This window comes from Alosa pseudoharengus, unplaced genomic scaffold (genome assembly GCF_046254945.1).
Source record: "Alosa pseudoharengus isolate Yale_2024_CS ecotype anadromous, Long Island Sound unplaced genomic scaffold, YU_APseudo_1.1 YU_APseudo_1.1_scf_9, whole genome shotgun sequence".
Lineage (NCBI taxonomy): Eukaryota > Metazoa > Chordata > Actinopteri > Clupeiformes > Clupeidae > Alosa > Alosa pseudoharengus.
In genome coordinates, this window is record NW_027468881.1 from 2,119,930 (window position 1) to 2,141,562 (window position 21,633).

The 21,633-nt window shown below is 39.1% G+C and overlaps 1 protein-coding gene across 1 annotated transcript in view; it reads right to left on the reverse strand.

Annotated features, from left to right (window-relative positions):
* The window catches only part of tamalin (trafficking regulator and scaffold protein tamalin), a 51,722-nt gene extending 37,094 nt beyond the window's left edge, over positions 1 to 14,628 (reverse strand). The window contains exons 1-3 of the mRNA XM_076276137.1: positions 13,795 to 14,628; positions 2,887 to 2,924; positions 2,368 to 2,422 (exon numbers count right to left, since the gene is read on the reverse strand). Of these exons, the coding sequence (XP_076132252.1) occupies positions 2,368 to 2,422; positions 2,887 to 2,924; positions 13,795 to 13,854 (153 nt within the window). The 5' untranslated portion in view covers positions 13,855 to 14,628. The remainder of the gene's footprint in view (positions 1 to 2,367; positions 2,423 to 2,886; positions 2,925 to 13,794) is intronic.
* Between the last annotated feature and the right edge of the window lie 7,005 nt (positions 14,629 to 21,633).

Sequence of the window (21,633 nt, forward strand, 5' to 3'; positions counted from 1 at the left end):
TCAATGTGAATGTCCGTGGGGAGATCTACCTGCCCATTCAGATCGGCCCTCACACAGCTATTGTGAATTTCATCGTTGCCGATGTGGCTGAGAACACAGAAGCCGTTCTGGTCCATCCGTTCTCGGAACAGTCACGAACACACCTTGACTTTGGCAGCCAGAAAATTCGGGGAGCAAGTGCCCTATTTCAATCCCAGCAACAAGCCTAGGGTGCACATTGTAAGAATAGCCCACACAACTATCCTGGAGTAGGGACCTGAATACATTGTGCTTGGTAATGCGTACATCCGTGAGCCAGTTGGCGGTGATGTACTCTTGAGTCCTACCAGGGGTTAAGGGTTTATACACTACTCATGGCCCGTGTAGTAGTGGATACTCTCCCCAACCATTGGCTATCAGGCTATACAATCTGGGTGCCGCCCCTGTCAAAGTAAAGAAAGGCAACATTGTGGGTTTTCTGCAGACAGCGGCTATTGTTCAGCCCCTCAGCATGTCTACTGAGCCATCTCTCACCACAGACCGGGGCTCTGGTGTGCCTGACCACTTGCAAGCATTATACGCTCTCAGCTCTGAGAGCTCTGCTGAAGTGCAGGGGAACGCCACGAGTTGGTACAGTTGCTCAGCGCATATCAGCATGTTTTCTCCAAGGAGCCACATGATATGGGTCACACAGGCCTAGTGAAGCATAACATTTTCATTTATTCATTTAGAAGACACTTTTATCCAAAGCAACTTACATATGTCAAGGGCTATTGTCCCCAGAGCAACTCAGGGTTAAGTGCCTTGCTCAAGGACACTGGATGCCAAGAATCGAACCCACAATTTTTCAGGCTACTGCCAGCTAGCCCAGCTCCTTAGCCACTACACTACCACTGCCCACATGAAGCATGATATTCAAACCCTGCCTGGGCCTTCCGTGAAAAAGCATCAACGTAGGATGGTATTTGAAAAACAAGTAGATTCTAACGAGCAGTCAAAGGTTCTAGAACAGAGCTCTCTTTGCCCATAGTTATGATGCAGAGGAAGGACCTCGGGTTCTCAATGAACCTACCGTTAAGGATGCCCATCCTCTGCCGCGGATCCAGGATACCATGGATATCCTGTCAACAGCCAAATTGTTCAGTACATGGTCACATGACACTGAAATAGACCATTTGGGCCAATCAAAACGCTACATATAATGTAAATCTAACCCTGACAAAGACTCAAGAAACACTATAGCTATTGTAAAATATGGAAGTGATATGGTAGTGTGGGGATGTTTCTCAACTGTGAGAACTGGAAAAGCTTGAAGGGACAATGAATAGAGACACATTTGACACAATATCACAAGAAAACCTGGAGAAGTTTGAGCTTGGCACACCAGTAGGAAAAAAATAGTAGGTTTCCGCTGCAGTGAATTTCGCTTCATTCTCATTTAGGTTGAATGGAGCTCAAAAATGACCGTCCACTCTGGTTCTAGAAGTAAAAATCCCATTAATTTTCACCATTGAGAATTTGATTATAAGCCATGAGATTGTGACCATCCCAGATAGACTTACCACAAGCTACGAAATTGATGCGACTGTATATGTCACTACAGACACCACAAGTTCATATAATATCAACTTTGGTTGAGAAGAAGACATAGAAATGAGGAAGCCCTAGATTTGCTTAAGAGGAAACGACGGTGTTTCCAGTTCAAGGCAGCTTTGTGCCCATTCACCGAGCTCTCCTTTATTTAGAAGTCCTACACTACCTAAAATCCAACAATGTAAAGCATGTAAAGCAGCGTCTGGTGTTGATCACCATTGCCATGGAAATGTTTATGAATGAATGAATGAATGAATGAATGAATGAATGAATGAATGAATGAATGAATATTGCTACTTGTTCAAAGAAGATGGCAGCTGAGGTAGTAAGGAGCAATATGCATACCTGCCAACATTTAGCTTTCAAAATACAGGAGATTTAAACAGAACTCATTACTGCTATTAACCCACTTGTTTTAACTGTATAGCCGCTTGCCGGCCACTACAGCCAAACAGCTTGTTGTTTTTACAAAGGTTGTTATCGCACTTTATTGTTACTGCACCAAATGGGTTCTTTACCCATTAATGTATAGGAGCTGAAATCAAACAGGATATTTTAGTTTTTAATTAATACATTTTTTATTTTAACAAACAACTTATTTAGCCTTTATTTACGTAATAATACATGTTTACAATGAAAGCACTTATTAGGCAAATGTGTGTAGATATCTTGTCAAGACAACAGTAATGATTTCCCAGGGGGGCTGAATACTTTTACAAGGCATGGTATATAAAAAATGTTTCCTAAAAATACATTGCCAAGCCTTCCTTAAAGGAAGCTGGAATATGGTCTTACCTGAATTTCAAAACCAAATGTCTCATCTGCATTCTTCTCCAGGACCACGTTTGTCCTAGAAAAAGATTATTTTTTATTATTTAAAGCTAAACAACCTGCACACGATAGCTCACATACATACAATTGCACTTGAATGTGAGCATAACTGCTGATGTCCTAACTCTTTCACCAATAAGGTATTAAGCACAATAGTGTGAAAGACTCCTAAAGTCTCCATATGCTACTTTAATTCATGACTTGCAAATGTATCACAATGACTATGAAACAAAGTTAAATGAGAAATGAATTAGTGGTCAAGAGGTCAGGTCAGAATTGAAATCCCAAACAAACTGTAATTTCTGAAGTTTCAAACAAAACTAATCCTGAATCCTCTGACTTAATTGTATTTGTATTATATTGTATTTGCATTTGTATTGTATTTTCTCCTGTCTAATGAGCAAAATGGTTGAAAATTGTCTTTTTCTGAGTCATTTGATCAGATTTTATTCACATGATAGAATAAAAATAACAGAAACTGACCTGATTAGTTCTGATGACTGTGTCAGAGGTCTCCATTTCTGAAAGGGAAATGTTTAAAATATATTGAGAGATATTAAGAGAAAAGACTAAGGGCCAGATGTACTAACGCTTTTGCACCCACTTCAGGCGTATTTGTTTCGCAATGTGCGTGTAAAATCAAGTTTGACCAATCTTCCATAGCCTACGTGCACAAGTAGTTTGAGTAAAACTACTGATCTTCATTATCTCCCTGATTGTTTACATCTTATCATGAATGGTATTATTTCATGATCGCTAAACATTTGATTCTTTTTAATGTTGTCAGTTAACTTCATTCAACTGCGCTTGTATGTAGGCGCTGCCATTCAGTTGTGGACGTTCGTATTGCGTTTATGGGCAGAGAAAGGCGCAGTTTACACTAAGGATTGAACGATTGATAAATACGACGGAAACTTGGGTCTGACAGCGTTCGCAATCTGCGGTGTGTCTATGACGCTGATAACGCTACGTTCGCAAATGTACGTACATCTGGCCCTAAGTAACTAGCCTATAAACCATGCCATGTTTTCATGAAGGTTAAAAAAAAGTTGAAGTGTGAAATATTATGATTATAGTGATGATAATTTCATAGAGCAAATAAAATTAAATTTCAAAACAAGATCCTTGCTTTCTCTAGCCTATGTTTCCTAGACACATTTGAGTTCAGTTTAACATCAATGTAGATTTTGACCATTGTCTTATATTTCTGAATTTCATCTGCTAAGAAAGCTTTCAGCTTTCCTCTTGTCTCAAACCAAGACCAACTCAAGATCTTAAAATACTCTTTTGCTGTTCTTTAGCTCCTTATTTCTCTTAAAGGGGGTTTAAGAGAGACGGGGCAGAATTCAGCAATTCATTCTGAATCAACTGATTAATTTCTGTGAAACCAAGATAAGTAGTGAGCAGCATCTTTTAAAAAAATGTGTGAGGCTCTGTCATACAGAACATATACCCACTGTTGAATATTCCATGTACAATAATTGTGGAAGTTTATATCACCTCTGTCATTGGGTCGTAATTATCAACCAACAATCAATCAATTATTGCTGATAGTTGAGACTCATTAATGAATGTCATTTCCTCACTGAGTCTTGATTAGGAGCAAACACCTAGAAAATCCCATAATGAAATCTATCCATACCTGGTTTAACTGTCATAAACCATAGAGACCACAGATAAGGACTACCGCCCAGTGGCTCTGACATCAACGGTTATTAAGTGTTTTGAGAAGCTTGTGAAGAATTTAATTCGCTCATCCCTGCCAAGTTCTTCAACCCCCTCCAATTTGCCTATAGAGCCAACAGGAGCCTTCAGCATACCTGACCACATTGGAGGGAGGGAAGGGGAATTATGTGTGAATGCTGTTAATTGATTATATTTCAGCATTCAATACCATAGGCCCTCTCACTTTGGTCACAAAGATGAGGACTCTGTGATTGAACACCTCACTGTGCAAATGGATACTCAGCTTTCTCACCAACCGATCACAGGTGGTCAGAGTGGGCAGTCTGGCATCTGGCACATTAACCATCAGCTGTGACCCCCAAGGCTGTTTAAGCACCCTGCTGTACAACATCTATACTCATGACTGCAGAGCCAGCAGCAGTCATTCCGCCATCATGACATTTGCAGATGACACAGTAGTGGTGGGTCTGATAATCAACAGCAATCAACAGGCCTGCCTGAATCAGGTGGAGGATGTAGCAGTGGTACCAGTTCAACAATCTACACAGGCAAAAAACTGTACTTCCGCAGTGGAGAGTGTTCTAACAGGTAGCATCATCACTTGGTAAGGGAACTGTACAGCCTGTGACTGCAGTGCCCTACAGAGAGTTGTAAGATCTGCTGAATGCACCATCAGAGCACTTTTTCCTACCTTCAAGGATATCTATACCAGAAGAGTACAAGGTATAGAACAAGTGCTCAAAATATTTAAAAGGAGATTTCACACCATGACCATAGACTGTTTAAACCACAGGTCAGGCAGAGGCCTCTGTTCCCACATGGTTAAAACAGAAAGACCTTCCGCATCCTGAACAAACTTAAAATTACACATGGTCTTGCCATACTGCACTTACACACACTGGACTTTTTATCCCCTCCTCTCTCAATCTATTAAATTCTTTCTAAATTCTTTGTATTCTCTCTGTGCAGGGAAGTTAAGCAGCTAAATGCCATTTCACTACATGTTTTACAACAGGCTGTATGTAAGTCTCTATGTATGTGACAATCCTCTCAATCATTGAAAAGGCAACCATAAAGTGTCCTTTGTGTTGAGCCTGTTGGGAATGTCTGCTATCATTTGCAGAGTTGTTCAAGACTGCATTCAATGGTTCATTTATGTATAAAGTCTAATTGTGTGATCCTACACTACATATGTTACTCTAACACAAGGCCTTATTGTTGTACATGTGCCCTGTGCCCTTGTGGGAGGTTGAAACACTGAGGAAAGAAATGACTGTGTCGCTTCCAAACAAGGGCAGAGCAGTGCACAACTTCAAGATGGCCAGCTCCTAGACTAGGCTCTCTAGTCACACGGTACACACACAGCTGCTTGTCTGTAATGGGAGTGAAGCCAAGATGCTTTGGAGAGACAGACATCCATTTGGTGCCTACATGCCATGCCCACACATTCATGATTAGCATAGTACAAATCTAGTCAACATTAGAGTACCTCAAACAAGTTTAGAGTGCTTATTAAGACTACAGTAGGTGCCAATTATATCAATCTTTGTATAAAACCTGATGTAGGAACATGTGTATGCACATTCCCATGATGTAGGTCTGTGTTTAAAGTCAAAACAGGATGAAATATGGTGCATGAATGAATACATGGATAATGGATATTCTTACTGAGCTCACACACTTCTCTGTTTTGCAATTTGCACATTTGTAAGTGTAGTGGAGTATCAAACCACACCACATTTCTGCAGAAATGTTGTCATTGCCCAACAGCAGCAGAGGATCCCTTTTTACAATAAAAAAAGAGAAGGCAATGTAGTTGAAAGCAATTATAGCTGTTTTTTCAGAGAACTCCAGTCTAAAAACAACCCAAGGTCCATGTTTGGATGGTAACGAGTGTACATTTTATTTCTGATATCAAGAGGCTTCATTTATAAAAAGGTTGCATAGACACCACACTTGATCTTATATAATTTTTCAACTGATTGTATGCACAAAAAACGTGTGTATGTGTATTATTATCATGTGTATTATTTTAGACTTTATAAATCACCAATGATCATAAAATTGTCCACAACCGAATGGTTTTATGTCTCCGCCTTGTAAACACACGTTCATTAATGTAATTGGAATCAATGTCCTAACAAAACTGTACCTAAAAAAAAATATTACAAACAATATTTGTTGTAGGTCAATAACCTATTTAGTTTTCAAAGCAGCACTTACTGGAAAGAGATCTTGTGTGTCCATGCGACTGGCTTGCTTTCACTCCTGCTTGCAGTTTTGTGAAGTATCAAAACTATTTTCCAAGTGTTATGAAGCCCAGATCCTCCCCAATACAACACTGATATGCTACCAAACAAACAAAGGGAAAACAAAGCTAATCTGCCTGCCTGCATAGAAGGCATAGGCTATGGCTATTTTAGCATCTGGACTCTTCCTCTATGGGGAAATATTGTTTAAATATATGCAGAATTTATTTTGCCATTATTTCCCTAAAATATTCAAAGTCTTCCCTGATAAAGGCATTGCTAGTAGGGCGGCTCAGAGCAGTTTTTTAGTGGAATCGTGCAAATAGTGATACAAGCACCAAATTTGGCACAGTTGTTCTCTACGGCATACTAAAACAATTTGTCTGATTTGCCACGGGAAAATCCAAGATGGCAGCCCAGTTTTCAAAAATGAGGTACTGTTGGAATCCTTGGATCCTCCACTGTCTGTTACCGTTGGTGAAATTGAGCCAGTATGCATGTCTATGAGGAAAACCATCTTTAAATATGGCCGCCATCTTGAATTTTTGAGTGAAAAATCAGGCAATTTTAAGTATGTCCTAGAGAACAACTGTGCCAAATTTAGTGCTTGTATCACTATTTGTATGATTTTTCTATTATCTGCCTAGCTATACCGAGGCTGTCAGAACAGATGTGTGGCCATCTGATGAAAACAATTTTTTCATCTTGAAAGTTGAATTTACTCAATGGAAACGGTAAGTTAGTCATCTTTTTGTCTGACATTAAAAACATCTGTCTGACATTAAACTATCGTTAGGCTGCAAATATTCGAATGTGCAGTTTGAAAAGGCTTATGGGATGAGTAGTTCCTTCGTTTGGAAATGAAATACAGTCTTGTACCTTTGCCTTTTTTTCGTTTTTTGTTAAGTTTTTTTGCCAACATGAAGGGCTGTATTTTGGGTCACCAGCGCATGGCGTAATACTCGTTATTCACCCGCGGAAAGTTGAATTCGGTATTTTGCACGTTTATTTTTTAAGCATTGCGCCCAGGGGTGTGGCAATTAACAACCTAGGGAGGGGACTCGCGCATTGTCTAAAAATCGCTATCATACACCACCTAAACCTGGTCAGAAGTCAATGGCGAGTTGTTCATATGCTATTTTAAGAGCGCATGTCAACAGTCATATTGGCAGGTGCACGCACCATCCTTCTATCATTCATGAACGCACACCAGCGCACGTCCATGCAAAGCATTAAATTGCACGATTACAATGGGAAACATAATTAGAATAAAGATATTACGAAATACTGTACATCTCATGATGAGTTAGTTATTCACCATCATTTGCAAATTGGTAATGACGGTTAAAAGTGATTAGGGGAGAGGCGAGAGACACGTATGGAGCACAGCTGAAGACGCACTGTCACGAGATATAAGCAACTCCTCTGCAGGATAAATGTTGTTTTATTCAGTCATTTGAGCAGCATTAGGGTAAGTGTTGCTTTTTCCAGCCTATGTTTTCGTAACCCTTTGTCCCGTAACCCATTGTCAGTCAATAGTGAAAGTAACTGCATATAACTGTCTTGTCGTTGACTGACTCCTTGGTGAAGTTAGTTTCACTTTGCCAATGAGTTCAAATAATAGACGAGTGGAAATGCGTGAAGGCTATGCTAGGTTTTAGTAAAGCATGGTTTAAGAATGACTATTCCATACGGTCTCGCAAGCAGGCTCCTTCAAATGCGCCGTTGAATGCCAAAATACCGATGCATTTATTTGACATATCGCGCGTTGCGCCGTTAAAGGGAATGACAGATGTCATTCTCATTGGTTTAAAATGATGTTACGCCCCAAACACACCCATATGACTGATTAAAAGACCTAGGAACACCTTGTTACGCCATGCGCTCCATATTTGAGAACGAAACCCCTCCCAATGTGAACTGGACATCCTACTAAATTTGAATAGACTTTTGACGAGTGACGATGCACTTTAGAATGTCATGATAGGGCCCGAAGTGTTGTATGATTCCAAGTCACATCATAGCTGGTCAGCCTAAGTCAGGGTCTAAAACTCTTTATATATGTCACTAGACGTTAAGAAATCATGTTCATTTCAAATACTTATATCACTGATAACAGTAGTCCGGCCAGGATATTGTCATTTGAAAAAGTGAAGTTGCAGCCCTCAACTGATGTTGATGGTGTCATGTTGTGTTTTGGCCTGATGCGCCACCCTCCACCTATCTACTAATCAGTAGATATTATGTCAGATATTATGATTATGAACGTATGCAGAAGCGCCACCACTTGGCCAAGCTGGAAATGTACCAGAAATGGGCAATGCCTTAAAGGTGCTCTAAGCGATACTGGGCAACGTCTCTTCTGTTGACTTTTCAAACAAAACAGAGAGCTAGCTCGCTACTTCCTCCCCCTCCCTCCCGTGCAATTGAAACTCTCCTAAACACGCATCTCGTCTGTATTCTGCTGGAACAGTTTGTTATGTTTTCATGGGCTAGGTTTGCTCAGGTTGTTTTTGTTGCCATTCTTGGAGCCTGGGCTGTCCACAGAGATTGCATTTTTTTACAGTGTATTCAGGACACAGACAGCTAGCAGTTGGTTCTGTTGGTGCTGTTTGCAGTAAGTGACATCAAATGATTTAGCCTAAAAAACGCGTGGCATCGCTTAGAGTACCTTTAACTGATTTATCTGAAACTTGGTAGGTATAACATATTGGAAATTATTATTGTGATGATAATCACATGTAATTCAGATGCCTAGCATAGGGCCACCATCTGGCCAAGCATGAAATGTGCCAGTAAAAAAAAGAGACTTTTAGTCAACTAAAACTTGACTAACAAAAATGATATTTGAATGACTATATATGACAAAGACTAACAAGACTAATTTAAAATAGGTGACAAAATTAACACTAACACACACACACAATAAAACTGACCTGCCTGTACATTGCAAACATAGGAAAGATCTGCACACATACACATGCATGCACACACACACACACACATGCACCTCACGCATGCACACACACACACACACAAACACAGAGAAAGAGAGAGACACACACACACACACTGTGAGAGACACACACACAGAGAGACACACCATTAATAGAAAGATAATGATATTGATATATTAGGCTACTGTGTATTTCACACCGCACACAGAGAGCCAGACCCACATACACAGAGACACACACATACACAAACACACACACACTCACAGAAAGAAAGAGATGGCAAGACACACACACGCAGAGACACACAAACACACAGAGAGAGAGTGATAAAAAGAGAGAGACACACACACAGAGACGCACACAGACACACACAGAGACAGAGAGAGAAGCACACACACACACACACACACACACACACACACACACACAGACAGACATACACACACACAAACACAAACACCATAGTCAGACTCACACAGGCACACACGCACATACACAGAGAAACACACACACCACACAGAGAGACACAAACTATACAGAAGCATGAAACAGCCTTAAGGCAAACATGAAGAGGGATCATGCCACCCCTTCCGCACCATACCATGTCCAGTAGAATAAAAACAACTTTCTAGGATCACTTCTCAACTGTTGCAAATTAGATCACAAAACGTTTGTGGTAAATTGGTCACTTCCAGATGCATCATCGTAGCCTATGTAATTGTAGTGTAGTGCCACCTACTGAATGACATCACAGTAAAATGTAACATAACAGAAAGTAATCTGAATGAACATCCTGAAACTTCTTAGGTTAATAGATATTATGATTATGATAATATCTAGACACTCAATCTGAGTTTAGCCTACACACGCTGTTGACTGACCGCCTGAGGACTTACGGTGCCTCGAGTTATGGCTTCTAACAAGCATCCGCGTCTTTTCTCATTAGAATAGTGCATCCACCATGTTTTGATGTCAGTGACGATCATATTGATGTAAGAAAATTACAAAATAAAAATATGAAAGTGTAATATATTTAACGTTAGCATCCTCCCGTTTGTCATGACTAACTATTCGTATAAAGTCAGTTTGAGTTTAGCTAGTGTAACGGATGCCAGCTAGCTTAGCTGTGCTTGTGAAACGTTAGTAAACCTCACTCCCCGACGCCTCAAGAGTGCTGCTGGCATGCGAGCCAGTAGCCTGGGCTATTGGCTCAACTGTCAGCACGCTCGCCTCCCGATCCGAGGTGCTGCTGTTCGCAGGTTCGAGTCCGGGCGTGTGCAGAGCTGAATCGCGCAGGTTCAACACAACGCAGGTTACATTAGCACCAGCAAAATACAGGCATAATTCAGTGATGGGTCATAGCCTAATTAACCATAAAGTTTATGATAAACCCATGCCAGGTTTATTTGCAGTTATATCTTAACACACACATAACATTAACATTAGCCTACTCCTTTCTGCCATGTTCAGTAAAGCTAACATTATCATTATCCCACTTACAGATAGTTATTGCAAACTACTACTTATGTATCTGTTCTCTCTCAATGAGTTTTTATGTTGACTAATAAGAAAAGCGGGAACCACCATTGTGTTTTCTGCTTATGGATGTCAGGAAAATGTATTTGTATACAAGTATGCTAATGTCTCTTCATCTCATTTGTGATTACAAAAAATAGCCTGCTAATTTGCTACCTTCACTGAAGTAACGTTAGTCTGAGACTCGTAATGTTAGCCGAGGATAGGTTGAAGGTTAGTGAATGAGTGCAACAGGTTCATTATCATCAACTGATCAAGTTTAGATCAATTATATAACATGACAACGTGCATATAAAACAAAACGTAAATCCATGTCAGGTTTAACAGTCCCTGTTCTTGGTGGCATGCTTAGTTAAATGAGTCACGGTTTCATGTGCTATGCTTCTGCCCTAAGTTATTCATATCCTCATCATTCTTTAGGTGTAAGGCCCAACTGTCTAGCTAAATCCCAAATAAGTGCAAGATATGCCTGTCTATTTCAATGAAATCAGTATAGTATTTATATAGTATAGTTGTTATATATAGTATAGTTGTTTCCCAGCTTCTACAGTAATACATACCCATGTGAACCATATTTATAACTTTTTGTTAGTGAAAGACTGTAGACTGTAGAAGAGACTGTAAGTGAGTAGGCCTATGGCCGTCTATGGGAAACAAGAATATATAATTCTTAATGGATCATATATCATTTGAAAGAGCTGAAAGAAACTTACAATTGACACTTTTCATTAGATTTTTAGTTATTCTTGGTTATTTGAAATGTTTCTCAAATTGCCCTTTTCTCTTAGAAAACCCAGGAATCCGGGGCATTGTTGTAGAATTCCACTGGGGTCTAGAGGGTTAATTGGTGGGTTAATATTGGATATCATTATTGTGATGATATTCACATGTGTAATTCCCTGCCTAGCAAATCACCAACATCTGGCCAAGCAGGAACTGTGCGTCAGAAATGTTCTATGCTTTGAATGAATGTTCCGAAACTTCTCAGGTTAATAAATATTATGATTATGATGACATCCAGGCGCCCCCACCTGGCCAAGCAAGAAAATGTGCCAGAAATCACATACCGTCAAACTCTAAATAATAGCCCGGACTTTTGTTTTCCCAAATATATATAAGTATTAGGGACAGGCCTTTAATTCCCTTTACACAAAATTAAAAATTCTTCTGCAAAGATGGAAAATATTATCGAATTAATTATTTCAAACACACTGAATGTCTACCCATATGACTAGGCTATCCGAGGACAACTACGGATCATCATTCATTTATTGTTGAGATGTTGTTCATTGAGTGAGATAAGATCCAAATAGCGGATATAGCCAGAACAGATTAAACACATTTTAATCAAACGTAATTTACAAAGAAATCATATCACACTGAAAGCTCATATTTTGTCACTAGCAACCTAGCCTATCTATCCTCTGTCAAATACAGTTGCATTATCAGCCCTGACCAAAACCGTTCAATTATTTATGCAAAAGTGGAACGTGCGTAATGTTTCATTCTCCCTCCTTTTCGGCACAAATGAGACAGCATGAGAAAGCATGAACCATATCGTTTCTCCCATATTTTATTTGGCAAATTTGACAACAGTCAGCTTACATTTCAGATCATAGCCTACTTCTTTCTCTTTATCGCCATGGCGGTACGCATTTAGAATAAAAAATAACGTTTGTGAACCCTTTTTTTGTTGCCAGCATAAACACAAGCTTACGCTTGACCTGTCCGCAAATATGAAACTAAAGGGATGAATTGAACGGTGACAAAGTCAGACATATAGGCATAGTTCATATTGAAAAAAGGCGTCATCAAAACGCCATCTAGTCATAACGTTAGCGTGCGCACTGCGTAGTCTGATCCATACTGGCTTAAGCCCAATTCACACTTAAGATTTGCGACGAGATGCGCTGCAACATTCTATAAACCAGCAACTTGATGCAACATTCTAAAACCTTGCAACTGTGACTAGACATGGTGAATGCTTTGCGACGGCTTGCAACAACGTGTAACATCTAATTCACACTGCTGCAACTCCTTTCTGCAACGGTTTCGCCTCATTGCGAATCTTTGGTGTGAATTGGGCTTTAAACAGATGATCTGGCGGGTTTAGAAGATTAAATACAACCCGAAACTAAAAAACAGACCAGGCCTCTATTTGAGACCGGCCTCCCAACCCTGTAGCCACACCAGGCGTTTAAAAGAGACAGGTGTCTTGGGACTCGGCTATTATTTGAAGTTTTACGGTATGTACATTTCTCAAACACACTACATGTCAGTTGGATTCCGAAATTTCACAGGTCGTGGACGGCAGGTGCTCGGGTCCACCATTGACGCTCGCGGCTATATTTGTATGTAATTTCCTAAATACAATTAAAATAACACGCGACCCTCAGAAAGCCTGTTTTCTGGGATAAAATTTTAAAAAATATCAGTTGGCCTAGCCTAGGCCTATACGTTAGATCAGTGGTTATTGGTCTGGGACCCACAATTAATTTCCCATGTTCATGAAGTCGCAACACATATATATTTTTTTGCGTTCAAGCCAACAGATACCATGAGCTAGCCTACATGGTAAGACACACAATATACCAGTAGGCCTACTTGTTTGGTACGTGGTGATGTTTGTCATTACATTTGTGAACCCACTTTTGGGTCCCGACCCACCATTTAAGACACTGCGTTAAATAATGGCGAAAAGGTATTCGCTAGCTAAATAAACTAGGTGGACAGGATTAACACGTCTGTGATAGGATTTGTCCTATTTGATCATTAGGCTACACAACAAAAACAATGACAAGTTCACGAACTTGACAAGTTTTGGAAAAATATCCATATTCCAATATGAATCCAATATTCAATTTCAATTTGTGAGTGAAACGAGCTTACAGCTGTAAAGAACTCTTATCTTAATGTAGGCCCAGCCTAAGTCTACAATATTTCAAAAGAGCAGGGAAACTTACATTTCGAATACGTCTCGGCAAGGTGCCCCCCGAATATGCAAGCGTCTCGTAGGAATACATGTCAGTCGACTTAGAAACAAATGTTACAAATCTAAAATTATTGTAGTCCTACGACTGGGAAGGAAATATTTCTCTGTCACTGTCTTCAAAAGTTTCACTCTGGGTGTTCATTGGAATTAAATTGTCCAGTCTCCGGAAAGTCTTCTTTTTATATCTATCGTCTATAACTGTGAATAATATTAAGTTAGGCCTACATCAAGGAGATTCAGCCTCTGTGCCCTGTGGATTTTTTCGGATAAAAGTTCGTGCCATCAGCTTGGAGAATGTTATTGTATCCTCGACGTGCCACCAGTGTCCTGCCGATTCTTGCAGCGGAAATTGCTCGGAGGTGGGGCTGCAGTCACAAGGCGACAGGATTAGCTGTTACACGGGAGAAACTTAACAGGATTAGACAAAGTTGGCTTTGTGTAAGGACATCCATAATGTAATTTTAAAGGAAATGTCAGTAGGGAATTGATGTCGACTGCCTGTTTGCTTGCCTTGCATAAGTTCTTCAATTAGCTTAGGGTTGCCACATGCACTGGATTTCCCGGGATTGTTCTCTTTTTTGAGTGACTGTCCCGGATAATTAATGGTATTTCCCGGATCACGAATTGTCCCGGTTTTTGGTGAAAATTAACTTCTGATTATAATTTCTGCTAGTTTCAAACGGTTTTGTTCTTGGTTGTGTTTATCGTTGATCAAATCCCGTGTACGTAGGCTACACAAAGGCATGCTTTTTGTTGATTGGCAGCAACAATAGAGTTTACATTATATTACCTCGCAAACTGCCACGCAACCACAGACCCAAATCCCACTTGTAGTTACGCGCCTGTCCTCCTAGTTGCTCTGTAGGCTAATATAGAAAGGGACGGCAGCAAAGCGAGTGTGTGTGTCCGCGTCAACACCGAGGTGAAGTTAGTTTGATATTTGATATTCAGATATTCGACAGATATTCAAAAAAAAACATTATGCGGCCGGTTTCACCCCGTGTTTGCACACAATGTACAAACAGATGACCTGTCTACTTGCTCCCAACCGACCTTAGGGACCGTCTAAAAAGTACCTTCTGAATTACCTTCATAGTCTTTTTTGGCAATAGCTTTGACATCATGTGACCTAGTGACTCCAAACCAATTCAAAATAGTTATCCTATATGGGACTCATCAGACACACCTCTTTGTATAGTCACTATATGCACACAGTATTTTATATGAATATTTTAAAGAAAAGACCTTATTTCCCATAAGAAATGGTCTCCTTTTTTCAATACCTCCCAAGCCATGTGACCTAGTGACTCCAAACCAATGCAGAATATTTATCCTATATGGGACTCATCAGACACACCTCTTTTTATAGTCACTGTATTTTATATGAATATTTTGTAAAAAAAAAATACATTATTTCCTATATGAATGGTCCTCTTTTTTCAATACCTCCCAAGTCATGTGACCTAGTGACTCCAAACCAATGCAGAATCGTTATCCTATATGGGACTCATCGGGCACACCTCTTTTTATGGTCACTGTATGCACACTGTATTTTATATGAATATTTTGTAAAAAAATACATTATTTCCTATATGAATGGTCCTCTTTTTTCAATACCTCCCAAGTCATGCGACCTAGTGACTCCAAACCAATGCAGAATAGTTATCCTATATGGGACTCATCGGGCACACCTCTTTTTATGGTCACTGTATGCACACTGTATTTTACATTAATATTTTAAAGAAAATACATTATTTCCCATAAGGAATGGTCTCCTTTTTTCAATACCTCCCAAGCCATGTGACCTAGTGACTCCAAACCAATGCAGAATAGTTACCCTATATGGGACTCATCAGACACACCTCTTCCTATAACCATTGAAAGCACACTCTATTTTATATTAATATTTTAAAGAAAATACATCGTTTCCTATAAGGAATGGTCTCCTTTTTCAATACCCCCCCCCCCCCCCAAGGGAAGTGACGTAGGGACACCAAACCAATGCAGAATATCCTTTATGGGACTAATCAGACAAACCTCAAATTAATATAATTTTTGCACATACTATTTTATAGTACCCATTTATTTCCTATTGAAACTGTGTTTTCTCAATACCTTCCATATAATAGTAGATGCCAAATCATTTTTCATATTTAGGTGTGTCTGATAAGTACCCCATAGCAGAACAGTTCTGGATTGATCTGTGTTGTCTAGGACCCCTTATATGGCAGCTATTGAGCAAAAAGCTGTTTTCCATATGAAATAAATATGATTCTTTAAAAAAAATTAAATATAATAGTTCATGCAAAATATTATTTCACATTGACGTGTCTGATTAGTATCACATAGCAGAACAGTTCTATGTTGATCTGTGATGTCTAGCGAGAAATAAGCTTGCGAGGTATTGAAAAAAGGAGACCATTCATGATGGCAAATAATGTATTTTCTTAAAAATATTCATATAAAATACAGTGTGCATACAGTGACTATAAGAAGAGGTGTGTCTTATTAGTCCCACATAGGATAACTATTCTGCATTGGTTTGGAGTCCCTAGGTCACATGGCTTGGGAGGTATTGAAAAAAAGTAGACCATTCCTTATGGGAAATAATGTATTTTCTTCAAAATATTCATATAAAATACAGTGTGCATACAGTGACCATAAAAAGAGGTGTGCCCGATGAGTCTCATATAGGATAACTATTCTGCATTGGTTTGGAGTCACTAGGTCACATGACTTGGGAGGTATTGAAAAAAGAGGACCATTCATATAGGAAATAATGTATTTTTTTTTACAAAATATTCATATAAAATACAGTGTGCATACAGTGACCATAAAAAGAGGTGTATCTGATGAGTTCCATATAGGATAACTATTCTGCATTGGTTTGGAGTCACTAGGTCACATGGCTTGGTAGGTATTAAAAAAAAGGAGACTGTTTCTTATATGAAATAATGTATTTTCTTTAAAATATTAATGTAAAATACAGTGTGCATACAGTGACCATAAAAAGAGGTGTGCCCGATGAGTCCCATATAGGATAACTATTCTGCATTGGTTTGGAGTCACTAGGTCACATGACTTGGGAGGTATTGAAAAAAGAGGACCATTCATATAGGATATAATGTATTTTTTTTACAAAATATTCATATAAAATACAGTGTGCATACAGTGACTATAAAAAGAGGTGTGTCTGATGAGTCCCATATAGGATAAATGTTCTGCATTGGTTTGGAGTCACTAGGTCACATGGCTTGGGAGGTATTGAAAACAGGAGACCATTTCTTATGGGAAATAAGGTCTTTTCTTTAAAATATTCATATAAAATACTGTGTGCATATAGTGACTATAAAAAGAGGTGTGTCTGATGAGTCCCATATAGGATAACTATTTTGAATTAGTTTGGAGTCACTAGGTCACATGATGTCAAAGCTATTGACAAAAAAAGATTATGAAGGTAATTCAGAAGGTACTTTTTAGACGGTCCCTAAGGTCGGCTGGGAGCAAGTAGACAGGTCATCTGTTTTCACATTGTCTGCAAACACGGGGTGAAACCGGCCGCATAATTTTTTTTTTGAATATCTGTCGAATATCCGAATATCAAATATCAAACTAACTTCACCTCGGTGCGTCACCGAGTGCATCAGGGCAAATATAGGTAAGAAACTATAGGACATGTTTCAACATTGTAGGCCTATTCACCACGCGCATCACGCACAAGGGCACCAAGGGACAGAGGGGGTACCAAAATGTAGCCAATAGCTTTAACTGCTTTTCTCTCTTTGAGAATGTTTACGATGTCAAAATGAGCCAACTTCGTGTTATATGTAAGGATAATCATGCAGCAGCATCTAACTTGAACGTTACTTAGGCCTACTCTTATTAATTAGGAAACGCATCTTTAGTGCGCACCAGAGAGAGAGATAGATTGGCAGGTTCTAGGTGTCATTGTTGATATCCCCTTTTAATATATGAAACTTATAACTGCTTGTAACAACTAAATATTATACATAGTATTGTTAATATTGTGTTATCAATGTGGCACAAACAAACAAGGCTAGAGTTTATGGATTAGCCTTATATCTTACAAGAGCTGGTGAAAGGATTTTATGAAGTTCAACAGCATACAATTAGCAGCATTTCTTAATATTTCTAACATATATATATATATAATTTTTTTTTTATTTAATTTTTTTTTTTTGGGGGGGGGATTTGTGATTTTCACAAATGAAATATGGCAACCCTACAGCTGAGTGTCCCAAGTGGCAAATTCATGAGGTTTTATTTAAAGGAACCATATGTAAGATTGTGGGCAAAACTGGTACTGCAATCACTTTCAAATTACTGTAGACTGGTTTATCCCCTCCCCCCTGACTCGAGATTGCCAACCCGGATGCTGAAACACTACTGACTTCGTGATTAGTAGATAGGTGGAGGGTGGCGCATCAGGCCAAAACACAACATGACATGACAAAACACAACATCAACATCAGTTGAGGGCTGCAACTTCACTTTTTAAATGACAATATCCTGGCTGGACTACTGTTGTCAGTGATATAAGTATTTGAAATTAACATGATTTCTTAATGTCTAGTGACATTTCAGGGCCATTTTATGATTAATTGAAATACATTTCTTACATATGGTTCCTTTAAGGCTTTAGCAACACAAAATTGAAGATTGAAACATAAAATAAGATTGCACAAAATTGTTTAACCTAACATAAGACTGAACAATATTTTAAACAACTTCATAAATTGTGCTGTAAATGGAGTTAATAAGTGCAGAATTACATCATTCCCACGTCTCCCAGCCCACTCGGTTATTCATGCGCCACAAAATAGTCAGGGGGACAATTCTGAAAAGGGCTTCCGTTAAGACTTTTGCGGACATGTTTTACAAGCTGTCACCCTATTTTTTTAGGTAGAAGACATCCATAGGTAAAATATTAGGGTGGTTGTCAAGCTGAATTTTTTTTGTGTGTGACTTGTACAATCAATTTCAGGCCAATTTTTTGGTTTCCTGCTCAACCGACATGCCAACAATAAATGTTGAATCTCCACAACCACAAGGACCATATTCATAAAGAAGGTATCAAATGAAAACTAACACTCATGGGCTGTCTGCAGAATGGACAATTATTGTACAGTGTGAGAGACAACAGAACTAGAACATGAAAAAAACAATCTCCGCCTAAAGAGAACCAGTTTTCAAAGTGAATATCAGCTTGTAGGGAGAGACAGTGCAATACTGCACAAGTTATAATTCTTTAATGTCAAGGCGGAAATGTAGAACTTTAGATGGTGGTCTATGGTGCTATTTGACTTCATTAATGTACCATGTTGTAACACAAATTATATGTAATTAACATATCACTATAGTTCTTAATTCTATCCTAACATAACTGCTCTCTCACTTCTTTAGGGTTAGGGGTAAGTAACTAGTTAGTAGTAATAACTATATAATAGTCGTAAGGCAAAGTTATGTTTTTCCCCATCCAAGCAGTGACACTCAGGTAGGCAGCCAACAGAAGGCACCCAGGGACCATGTCCAGATGCTCAGTCTAGGTCCTGGTCAGGGACACAAAAGCTGGATGGTCCCCGTACTGTATAACCCAGAACACAAAAAGTTAATTATTTCTAAAAATAACAACACATTTTGATTACTCTAAACAGGACAGCTTCGGCACAGATAAGACTGCTGCACCCTTGTATCATGCCTAAATGGCATTTGTATGGTATAGTTTTCATAGACAGGGGTATTTTCTAAGCCTCAAAGATACCAGAAATCCAATATTGCTGTGCAATAAATAAGTAATGAACAAATCCAGATCTTTACTGATGATTTAAATGATGCTATTTTATGTACACAATCATGTTGCCAGTTAAACCAATTGGCTGTAAAATTGTTCTCCATATGTTGTCGTTAGCATTAGTCCAGTTTTTGTATCTACTATCACCGCTTTGAATATATTCTAGATCTGTATTCATGGCCGAATTGGTACATGGAAAACTTCAGCCAAGCAGAATGATTGTCATGGAGGGTGATGCCACTGTGCAGGGCGTTCTGACAAAAGTCCAAGATGCCATGGGAGCCTTTGACCCCTTGGTCCTGACAGATGGACAGGGGAATGATATCAATTATACTTGATTCGGAGGGAACCAGAGATTAAAAAAATCTTTGTCTTTGTAGTCTAGATCAGGGGTTCTTAAACTGGGCTGGGTGCCCCTTTCGAAGGTTTGAATATTGTGTTGCTTACATTGGTCCCTCCAAAAAGTACTGGGTCATTTTAATCATAGAAAGTACAACATATTTTTCATATCTGTAGTATTGTAAGGATCTGTTCCTGTTTTGTTCTCCCAGTGTAGTGTTTTTGTATTCCATTGTGTCTCCTTTGTTTACCTCCTGTGCCATGTGCTCCTTTTATTACGGCCTCCGACGCAATTTTGTTTGGAGCCACTACTGTATGTCAGGAGTAGGGATTGTCTCGGACGTGCAGTAGCTGAATTGTAAACAACTTAAACGTTTATTATGTTCGAAATTCTTCTGTTACATATCAGTCATGACTACAACCACGGTCAAAAAACTGTCCCCTCTACTCCCGCCACCTCATTTCCAATCACCTTCACCCTACCACCTGTATAAGTGATCAGCCAAAGTAGGCGGAGCTGAGACACCATATCCGTGCACTAATCACCTGTGGCTAGGCAATATCATCATAAACCACTGTTAATTATACTAACAAAATATGAAATAACATAAAATAGCTTAAATGGCTCCAACACCTGTTTCAGCAAAAGAGGCCGGTAGCTCTTGGTTGTAAAGCGTAGATTTTATCCTCGTATCGGGTGGTCTTGGAAAATGGGATCAGTTCATGACAAGGAAGGCAATCCAGGCACTCCAGGTGACTGAGGAAGGTATATTTAAAAAGCCTTTATTTGTTACTGGCTAATCCATAGCATAAAACGCCTACATGTTTGGACCACACTTGGTCTTCATCAGGGCATGAGGACTTAGGTCTCACCCAGAGCCATAGAAAAAGAGAGTTGCGCCACACAGTCACGTGGTTCACGTACGCTTCAACAGTTCCAAACAGCTCTTTGCATGTCGTGTTATTTCAATGGGATAGACAGCAGTGAGTGCGTTATTGAACGGGAAACATTACAACAAACCAAAAACGAGTGTTATTACTGTACGTGTTAGCATGCTTACATTATAGTGTCAATTACATATTGCGAGTATAATTGGTCTGCAACATCGATCTAAAATATGTTCTTTGGTAGTTCTAACATTGAAGGTTTGTTTCCTTGCTGGACATAAGCTGTTATTGGATTCCTACATTTGCCTGCATCACGCTACATATACTTTACTTACATTGTCAAAACGTAGGCTATGCATTTTGTATCCTTTTTGTGTGTGGACATTAGATCCAGTGTCCTTTTCAGTTCGTTTGGTGAGATGAGATGAAGGTGCCCCCCCCCCCACACACACACACACACACATACACACAAATCTACCAAACTTAAATCATTGTAAGACTAGCAATAAACGTCTATCAAATATATTACATGTGAATAGCATTCAGTAGCCTAACAGCTTAAATTTTAAAAGTTTGATCAATGCATTAAATCTGTTCAGTTATTTTAGAGAAATAGCATAAAGGTGGCCACCACACATCCTTGGTAACATTTTAAGACTAGCCATAAACATGTCAAAAACACATATGCTAAATAAGAATCAATAACAACTTAAATGTGAAAAGTTTGATCAATACTGCAAGATAAGACACCCTATAAGCGCTTTCAGATAT